At 42.4% G+C, this 10,518-nt stretch overlaps 2 protein-coding genes across 3 annotated transcripts; one reads left to right on the plus strand and one right to left on the minus strand.

The window, feature by feature from the left end:
* The first annotated feature begins 1,666 nt into the window (after window positions 1-1,666).
* On the plus strand, window positions 1,667-4,614 carry guca1aa (guanylate cyclase activator 1Aa). The gene is made up of 4 exons (XM_062483299.1): window positions 1,667-2,075; window positions 2,913-3,062; window positions 3,175-3,268; window positions 3,625-4,614. Exons 1-4 carry the CDS (start codon window positions 1,878-1,880, stop codon window positions 3,750-3,752), a joined length of 570 nt encoding a protein of 189 aa, XP_062339283.1. The 5' UTR covers window positions 1,667-1,877; the 3' UTR covers window positions 3,753-4,614.
* orc5 (origin recognition complex, subunit 5) lies at window positions 3,645-9,977 on the minus strand. 2 transcript variants are annotated; one of them, XM_062483296.1, is made up of 15 exons: window positions 9,770-9,966; window positions 9,407-9,589; window positions 9,181-9,273; window positions 8,845-9,030; window positions 8,651-8,725; window positions 8,079-8,190; window positions 7,734-7,864; window positions 7,358-7,406; window positions 7,151-7,241; window positions 6,922-6,977; window positions 6,423-6,535; window positions 6,267-6,314; window positions 6,012-6,122; window positions 5,759-5,871; window positions 3,645-5,636 (listed from the first exon to the last, which is right to left on the minus strand). In XM_062483296.1, exons 2-15 carry the CDS (start codon window positions 9,518-9,520, stop codon window positions 5,591-5,593), a joined length of 1,338 nt encoding a protein of 445 aa, XP_062339280.1. In that variant the 5' UTR covers window positions 9,521-9,589; window positions 9,770-9,966; the 3' UTR covers window positions 3,645-5,590. The 2 variants fall into 2 exon arrangements, with proteins under 2 accessions (XP_062339280.1, XP_062339281.1); XM_062483297.1 differs by lacking the exons at window positions 3,645-5,636; window positions 5,759-5,871 and having other exon boundaries at window positions 6,067-6,165; window positions 9,770-9,977.
* Between the last annotated feature and the right edge of the window lie 541 nt (window positions 9,978-10,518).

Here is a 10,518-nt window from a genome sequence, read left to right on the forward strand (position 1 = left end):
CAGTAAAGGGAGTGTCAACAAAATATCGTCTTGTTCACAATTTTCTAGAGACTTGCTGACAAAAGCAAGGACATTGACAAAACGAATTTTCATGAAAAAGTCTGTGAGAAGAATAAGAATTTATTTTTGACATAAGGATCTTTTGTATCTTTACATTTCGTCACTGATTCTCATTTAGAATTCATTCAGACTATTAGGATGGTTGGACATGACCTAAGGGTCAATGTGATCATCAACCATGGAAGACAACTGGGACGAAACCTCCTCCTGCTTGCACACTACACTACAGTGTTTGTGGCCTTTGTGGCTCGTTCTGTGAAATGGATGGTAGAGGTGGTGAAGTGGACCACAATGTTTGCACAGTACACTGCTTCAGCCTTTGACTCAGTCTACAGACACCTGCTCTGGTGGCGCAGAAGGGGAGGTGGTGGGACTGTGAAAGAGGTCTGCCCAGGACCTGAAAGATGACTGATCTAAATGTATCCAGGGATATTTTGGGTGATTTAAACAGTGCTAGACAACCAGCTGCTGACACTGTGAAACTACAGAGCGGATCCCATTTGAAGCTGAATGTGAAGTTGATGAAAGGACAAAAATTGTACCCTTGGGACTGACACTGAGAAGAATGGATTTGATAGATATGCCTTATCTAAGTCATTACAATTTTAGCTTTACAGTTACTTTATATTTGTTTCTTTTGTAGTATTACATGGTTAAATGTTATCCTACATGTAGTATAATTTTATACTACATATATATTTTCATTTGTTGTCAAAGTATTGCATGTAAATACAATATAATGCATATCACAGGCTTTTAACTCAGAAAGAATAAAGCAGTAATAGGGACTAAGATACATTGCTGTTTGTATAACCTAAGTTTGAGCCGCAAGACTTGATGCCTATGTATCACAGTTGGCCAGTTAGCCATTTCATGTGACTGTTAAATATATTCCAGATATTCAACAAAGCCAGGTGTTATATAGATGAAGTATTAGTCTTTTGTTTTCAAGAGTCCTCTCAGTATCAGACATTTTGATTAAAAATAAAGATGATATTAAATCATATTTAGAGGCAGACGAATTGTGAAATCATTATTGAAGTATGGCTTTTGAATCAAAGAGAAATATTTGATATTTTATAATCTGGTTTACAAATTTGTGAAATTATTGTAGATTTTTTAATTATCATGCATTTAAAATGCAAAAGAACAAAGATATAGAATGTCTGTTCTTATTTTAAGAAGCTCTGATTATAGCTGAAAGTAATAGGATGTATTCTATCATAAGCACCAGACCACTTAACATGTTTCACACTTAATATTATGCATGTCTGGCAATACCTGAACTGTGGTCCAATCATGTACTAACTAACTCCTATGTAATGACTTGGTTTAAGATTGTGCTTGTGTCTCAATAAAGCCAAATAAAGTTGTTCTAATACTTTATTGTATTACCATTCTTCACAGGCTCCTAGCTAGAACATTGTTACTACTGCTGAACCACCGGCATGTCATTAGGTCTATGACTAACCACGCTGCATTCATTGCCAAACAAAGGGCTTGAGTTCAGGTAAAATGATTGGTTCCGGACAGTCCACTTTCACACCAAGGGAAGTCTTTAAGCTGTTTATCTGCTGTTGCACCTGGATTACAGCCAGTGATTAGACCCAGCAGAATGCAGAGAGGCGTGGCTCATCCCGACCTGGTACAAAAGCTTCAGCTCGTGACCCCAACCCATCTAGATGCCATTGTTGTGTGACTGTGAAGAGCGATAAACTCCACTTCACAGTAGACCAATAGGGCTCTACGACCGCACACACTATCCTCAAGACAAGACTTATCCCTTCTCACACGAAGCCCACAATCACTCCAGGGACATGGGGAATTCTACAGGATGCACCGTGGATGACCTCCAGGCTGTGGAGATGCACCTCTGGTACAAAAAGTTTATGACGGAGTGCCCCTCTGGTCAGCTCACTCTACATGAGTTCAAGCAGTTCTTCGGACTCCGAGGGTTGGACCCTGAAGCCAATGCATACATCGAGCAGATGTTCCGTACTTTTGACATGAATAAGGTAAGTGCCATGACGCATCCAAATAAGACTGGATTGATTCATGACTGTTTTTGATCTTTGAGCAGCTGTTGGGTTTTGAAGTAGGATGGTAATTTACAGAGCACAAGGGGTCTGGGGAAATTTCTATATATTCTATATATTTCTATTTCTAGAAATACACTGACAAAGAAATTTGAGAAATGTATAATTATGATATCATCCTAACTTCTGCTTGAGGTTACTGGGAATGGCCTATTGTTGCTGGTTGTCTTACCAAATTAAAATTTGTGGTAAGGATGTCAATAAAAGTAAGTAAAAAAAATATATAAGTATGGGAAAATGTTGGGAAATCTTGTGAGGATGTCAAAAGTACGTAACCTCTTCACAGTAAGGGCACAATTTAGGACTGGTCCTTAGGATTGAAACATTGCTGATGCAGGGGTTAAAGCAGACACATTTTGACAGTACTTTATTTAGCAACACTGTCCGTTTTAATTGCAAACGGCGTGATTGGATTATTTCATGCTTGAGCTATGAGATTAAAGCCGGTACCATGATATTGGGGGAGGAGATTAACCTAGGGTGACTAGAGGAGAACAGGTGAGTCCCCCCATGTGTCTGTATTGCCACTTTGGAAGAGATTGATTGGGACTATCTCTCCGCAGATACTTATAATCCCAGATGAACACTGACTCAGACAATATTACATGTGATATCAAAAAACACAGTACAATTTCAAGACATCAGAAAAAGAAAAAAAGTACAGAGCCAACTTCTGATCAACATTTTATTGAATTTTAATGGACAATAACATTGCTATTACCACCATGCAAAGAACGACACTCTTGGTTTTTACAGGATGGCTACATAGACTTCATGGAGTATGTGGCTGCCTTGAGTCTGGTGATGCGGGGTAAAATGGAGCACAAACTGCGCTGGTACTTCAAGCTGTATGACGTAGATGGCAACGGCTGCATTGACCGACATGAGCTCCTCAACATCATCAAGGTACAATAATATACTTAAGCTCAAATATCCCACCAGTGCTGTACAAAGTAGGTTCCTCAGATGTTGATCACAAACACGAATGTTCTCCTCATTCTCTTCTTCTCGTCTGTAGGCCATCCGTGCAATCAATGGATGTGAAACCCAGGAAACAAGCGCAGAGGAGTTCACTAACCGTGTGTTTGACAACATAGATGTGAATGGAGATGGTGTGTTTCACGTTTGTATTTAGTTTTCTTCTGTTAACCCTTGTGCTGCCTTCAGGTCACATGACCCAAAGGTTCATAACGAACCACCGTTGTGTTTACCCAATTTTACCCAATACAAAAACAAATAACAATTATTTTCTTTTAACCATTGCAATGTGGGGGGTCTGAGACAGCCCGACAGTTAAAAGAAAATGCTTCACTTTGTTTTTGTAGGAGGTAAATTTGTCGCAATACGACGGTGGGTCACAATGACTGATGGGTCAGAATGACCCGAAGATAACACAAGGGTTAATAGCCAAGACAGTTCAAGAGCACCATATATCATTAAAAAAAAAAAAACATTTTCCTCTCCTCAGGGGAGCTGTCCTTGGAGGAGTTTGTGGCTGGGGCTCGCACTGATGAGGACTTCATGGAGGTGGTGATGAAGACTCTGGACCTCAACCACATAGTGGCCATGATTCATAGCCGGAGACACAGCGTTTAGAGGTCTCCCCCTTTTCCACCCTTACTCTGCTACATCCCTACCCTCATGGAGGTCACCCATACCCTAAAGGTCTCGGCCTTCATGTGATTTCACCCATTTTGTTATTATAAGGGGAAATGAATCAGGTCTCAGCTTTAAATGCATCTCTGTATAGTGTCAGACCACACGTGTGTGACTCAAACACACACATGATCTAAATCTCTCAAAGTCCTGCATGGTGAAAAGCATTATATTTCAGACAGTCACCTGACCTTGATACACAAGTAGATCTTAATCAAGGGTGCTACAGGGGATAGAGGGTAAGGTGGAAACTCTTTGCCTGTACCAACTGCATTTTTCAAATATGAAAAGCCTGTTTCTCTCTGGTTTCCAGCCAAGTTGTGGGAACCTCTGTTGAGCTGTTACGCTCAGTGTCCGTGGGGTCTATAGCAGGAAGTTAAAGTTCAATTTCCCCTACGATATGATGACGAAATGGTTAGTTTAGCTGGAGAGGGACAGTTCTTGAGAACTTTGAATACACTGAGCCACAAAGCAAACTCGAGATTGTAGATCCCAATTTTCAAAGAGATTAAACAAGCTGCATTATCAGTTCTAGAATCTGCCGACTGAAAAGTCGATATGTATAAATAGAACTGAAAATAATGATATATTATGTAAAGACTAATATTTTAGCAGTAACTGGTACCTATTGTACAACGTGTATTGTATATATTGAGATGCTATGCTTTGTGGTCACCGCAGTCAGGATGACCTTTACAGTACCGTAGCCTCGCTCAACCGGTGCCTTCTGTAGGTGGACTACAGCTTGTGTTTATAAAGACACTGCATTTGCTTACATTTATACAATAAAAGATTAAATGCGGCAGTCTGTATTTGTTTTCTTTCTATACAACTTTGACAACTTCAAAGTCAAGCAGCTGGCTCAATATTGATCTAGTGACAACTGTGTTACAGACTTCACAACCTCTGGGAGTAGACACAAAGCGATGAGTCACAAGCCAGTCTGCAGCGGTTAGTTACCATGGCAACCACAATGAACTGTAGCTATGGTAACACACAAATCCCTCAAGAAGGACTACAAAGGTCACACAACAAAATGCATTTGATGTGAATTTATTGTGGAATGGACAAGAGACAATTAAAGACCTGTAACAAAATGATATGGATGAAAGTCCAATACCGAACTCCCCCCAAAATATTATTACTAGAGGTCACAGTGAATGTTGAGACTCATTTGCACCAAATGGCCCTTACCTCTGAATTTCATACTTCTGGAGACTACAATGTTTACCCGCTGAGAGGACAAAACCATGTTTAAGAGGGATGAGAACCAGTGATTAATCTGTATCCGTCATGATGACCCCAGTGCTCTTCAAAGACAAAAGCACTGTCATCAGTTAGGGGATTCACAGGCCGATGAACAAGACTGTGACAGACGTCCAGTTGACCCAGACAGCTCCCGTAATCCATTATGAATTATGGTGAGATAACATGGTGCAATCCCCACCACGGAGGATCAAACCGTTTTGTGCACTCTATGGTAACGAGTCATTGTATTATCATCACACCAGTATGGATGAAGAGCTATGAACTGCATATGCGTGTGGACATTTGTCCTCTATCTCAACTAGTTGTCAATTGCAAATGGAAAGATTAAAATTGACAGTGCTTTAAATCAGTCACCAGGAGGCAGTACAACACAATGCCACCGACATCGGATTCAGCAGTAAGAGTCAACATAAACCAGTCCTCGCCCACCTCGATGTTAATGGATATCCATCAGTGTGTCCTAGCTAAATTCATCCTTCCCCCTCTCTCTGTCTTCATTTTATAACAGCTTACAGGAAGTCATACAGGTACTTCACAATGTCAAAGTTCACGGTCCTGGGATAGAAAAAGAAAGAATACAAACGTCAGTGAGGAGGTCATTACTGAACCAATCCATCAATACTTTGTCAAATTATCCTATTTGGCTGTTCCGAATAGGAAAGTAAACACACACACACCTGGATATGGCCCGGATGAAGTCCAGAGACACGCCACATTTATACTTTGGGGAGTCTAGCTGGTCATCGTGGCCCACCAGAGTCAACAGCTGCAAAGTAACCAGGGAGGAGATCTGGGGAGGCAAGGAGGGCGAGGAGGAGGAGGAAGAACCAATCATTCAAGAACTGTCTCGGTACAGATGAATAATTCAAACACATCGTGATGAAGACACAATAAAGTGAATGCAGTCAGCTGCTGTTGACCAAACCTGACCTGGGAGAAGATGCTGGCAGAGGGGGCCACTCTGCTGTCCACCACACTGTAGAATATAGCCAGCAGTCTGTCCAGGGGGAAGGGCTTGGGCCCCAGCAGGTGGTTACTAGTCTGGAGGAGAGAGACACGCAGGGAGACAGGAAGTCAGAAGAAACTGGACAAGAAAAGTGATACGGTGAATCAATACAACATCTAGTACAACACCGTTAATAACAAATATGTGCTTAATGAAAAAGAGAATCTACAGATAATCACCTTTTCATGCTTCTTCAAAAAGTTGGTTTTCTTAATTTTACCATGATGCTTTGGGAAGAGAGATATCATCACGTTAGCAAACTGGAAACATTGATTAGATAATGGAAGGCGGTGTTGCAAGTTACTCTGTGATAGTCGTGCCATGAGAACACTCACCTTCAGGAAGAAGCGCTTGTCTGTGCGGGCAGGGTTGAATGAGGCCAGATACGCAGCAATCAGCAGGAATTTAGAGTAGTACGGCAGCTCTACATGACCATGAGCTGACAGACCTGACGGAATGTTGAAGAAAAACAACAACATTTGTTACACCATCAAGCCATTTGTAAGTATCTTCTATCACACAGCAATGCTGTAACACAGCACCACTCACATGCAATGAAAATACCATACCAAATGAAGAAAAATTACATTACACAGTCCAATACAAGAAAAGGAGAAGAGGAGTCACTTGTTTCCCAGTTCAGGTGTCTACAAACAAACAAAGCAGGCTCTGATGTGCAGGAAAAGAGATAAGGACCAGCCTTTAGAGAACCTTTCATCTCCCACACAGAACACATGGCTGGATAGTTTACCAAAAACCCCTAAGTACGAGTAGGTTACTGAGGCCTGTCTTGTTCCCAGTGTGTGTGAGTGTATCCCTGGTCTCTATGGGTACCTCTCATGGCTCCAGCCTCCTTCTCCTCCATCTGTTGCTGCTGCTCCCATTGAACACTGATGGGAACAGAGACACAGTGTTGTCAGGGGGGACAACTACGTCCGAGCCGATGCTGTAAAGCCTGGCCAATGGAATCAAAGCTTGTGATCAGATCCTATGGGAGGATGATCACTGAGGCTAAATCAACATGGCGTGGTGGTCTGAGGCCGACGCACAGAGACAGACAGACCTGGACACTTCTCGGAGGTACACAGTCTGCATGGCTTTCTTCAGGTGAGGCTCGATGTTCCTCCAGAGCTTGTGGGTCTCGCTCTCCTTCACTACAGACAGATGCAAAACGACAGTTACAGAGGCCAGAAAAAGAAAGATGGAGAAAAGGAAAGCATAACTCGGAAAGTTCACACACTGACACAACCACTGAGGAGTATTTAGTTACCGTTGCCTTCCTCCAAAGGTTCACAGTACTTTGAGAAGTTGAGGGCAGCCTGTTAAAAAAGAAAATGGAAGTTTGTGCAAACGGACAAAACCCCATTACATGTCAGTCATGATTTCTACATCAACAATAAGACACAAGTTCACATTAAAGCAAACTACTTTCCCGTTCAAAGTACTCCCTGAAGCAGACAGAACAAACAATATGAAGGACAGAAACAAAACACTGAATCTTGAAAGTGTATAAATTATACTAAGTGGTGTGTATGTCTTGCTATTTGTATTTACTGTGAATATTTAATGCCATGCATGTCCTAACCAATCCCCCCCCCCCCCCCCTCCTCCCCTTAATATAATTGTATGGTATGTGTGTATCTAACCAGGTGGCGGAGTTCTCTCAGGTCCCTGCAGACACAGTAGAAGACCCCCAGCAGGATGTTGATGAAGGCAGAGTACAGCTCAGGGGAATAGGATGGATGGCTCTCCTGATCCAGGATGTGCTGCAGCTCCGCTGGATGGTCAGACACACACGCCGACACGCATGCACAGCCAGGAACACACACACACACACACGCACACAGAGAAACAGACACACTCACAGCTATTTACACAGCACATCACACTCTGCCACATTCATTGCTCAATCATGTGGGGACTTGCACAGGTACACTGAGCTCTTCTGCCAAGTGACTTATTATTATTCAGTGATTATTATTCAGTGTTACCTTTAGTGTAATCAGTGAAGTGGATCAAGAGGGGCTCAAAGCAGCCTGTGCTGGGTCGGAACTTGTCCCAGACTATCTCACTGAGCAGGATTACTGTCACGTTGTCTTCAACCTGCCACAGAAACGACAAGTCAGTGACAACAAACAATACAGCTATGAAAGAAATGATCAGGTCAGTGTAGCTCAGGGTTTTCCAGCACACCTGATTCAAATGAATGGTCATTACCCGGCTTCCACGGAGCTTGATAACAACCCATTCATCTGAAACAGGTGTGCTGGAGCAGGGAAACATCTAAAACATGCAGGACAGCGGCCCTCAGGGACCGGAATTGGAGAACCCTGGTGTAGCTGTTTGCCTCTACCAAATGGGGTATGTTTGGTATGAACCTTATGGTATGAAAAAAAATGTTAACACCCTTTTTGGTAAAACTCCCCCTGCTCTGTCACAATGTATTGTTCTGCCTCTGAACTGACACCTACGCCTATTGAAGTTGTTCCCCTTCATCTGTCACCTACTGCAAAATTACCAAGCAGCATCGTTTTTGGAAAACTAAAACATGGACTTCTCTTACCAGTTCCTGGAGCCGCAGAAGAGCAGGGAGAAGGTTCACTTCCATGTTCCTAAGAAGCTCTGCTCGCTCCAGTACCTAGCAACATACAAGACTACACTCTGTATCTGGGATTCTGTCTTAACACAGCAGTTGTGGAGATGTTGGTGTAACAGCAATATACTGTATATGAGAGAAAAATCTATATATACACTCACAATGTATCGTGTCTGTTTGGCAGGGGACTGGGAACACAGCTGCCTGTAGATGCGTACAAAGTCAGACAAGGAGGGAGTGCGTGGGAGTAGGGGAGAGGCTTCTGAACCAAACAGGGAGTGCAGCACCTGCTCAAACAGCAGCCCCACGGTCACACACTCCACACAGCTCACTGTGGCATGGGGTAGCTGGGGAGAGGAGGGACACATGACACTATGACAGGGTGCTTTCAGTTTTCCAGTGAACTCAGTGCTACTCTTTGTGGTTTTATGGGTTTTGAGGAATACCTTGGTCTTTAGTTTTGAGAGTTATGGTCTCTGTTACATACGGTTTCTCACCTCAAGTTCCTTCATCAAAGTGTGCATCACATGACTTTTCCCTGTGGCCCGATGGCCATAGATAAAGATGGAAGGGTAGCACAACTGATCCGGCTGTTGATAGGAAATACATTTAGCATTCAACGAAATTCCCTTTACTGATCCAGAAAGAAATTTAAGAAATAAACATAACCGATAGAAATCCCCCACCGGCGTTACACGTTGAAGAACCTACACAAACACATACCTCTCCCATGAGCGAAAGCACCGTGCCGGCCTGGGTCTCTCTACATCGCAGCTTCTCCGACACCGATTGAAGCTTTTCTTCCGAGTACCACGGGTGCTGAGGTTGCGCTGACATTTCTGTACTTCCTTGAGCAGTTTGTATGGCAGTAGTAACTATCCGTTACCTTACAATGCCTCGGATCACCTATAAAGAATTGACATGAGGCTGTTCATGATTTGGCTTGATATAACAAGCTATCTGAAACCTTAAATTGCTGACTTTCTTCGTTTAACGTACTGTACTTAGTTAGCTACCTAGTATTGCTTAGAATAGCTAGTAGTAAGTAAGACATGTAGGAGTGGTAAGACGGAACAGGCTACTCACAAACTTAAACGTTGAATAGTGAAGTGGAAACAGCAGTGTCCAAGCGAATGATACGCTTAATGCCCACAACAATGTTAGCTTCCAACGTCGACATTTCCCAAGCAAGTATTAAATATAAAAACAATCTGAAGAGTTTCGCGGAGAAAAATATTCGCGCCTTCTGGAGCCTTCGTCACTTGTTTGCTGTCCCTTACAGCCAATCATAGCTGTTGAAGGGCTTTGGACTTTGGGAAATGTAGTCAAAATGCAGTTGTACAAACAAGTTTCATATTTATACACAAACTGTAGAATAACGAAACATTGTGTTCAATACATTTTATTCAATCAGTATTTTGTTGATGTCTAACAATGTTTTAGGATGATAAAATACAGAAACACGCCAACAATCCTTTATTGGGCTTCACTGACTATTTAGTTATAGTAGCCTACCTTTATGTTTTCATTGCTGTTACATTATTGCCACATTTTCGGTCACATTTCACAGTAGCATATATGGTCAAAGCTGAAACATGGTTGTGATGTTGAATTATGACTGTATTTTAATTAACATCATATCAACAATTATGCAGGTAAATTACCTGTGGCTATACATCAGTCACACCAGGACCAGCCTATCCCGTTGCAGTGTTATTGCGATCAAATTTCCCGCAAATAACGTCGGACGACGCAGTGACTATGGACGTGAGAGTGATTAAAGGATGCTGGTTGGCTTCAGCTTTACTGAACAACAGCAGGCTACGAGAGGGGCG

The sequence above is a fragment of the Osmerus eperlanus genome, chromosome 17 (assembly GCF_963692335.1).
Source record: "Osmerus eperlanus chromosome 17, fOsmEpe2.1, whole genome shotgun sequence".
NCBI lineage: Eukaryota > Metazoa > Chordata > Actinopteri > Osmeriformes > Osmeridae > Osmerus > Osmerus eperlanus.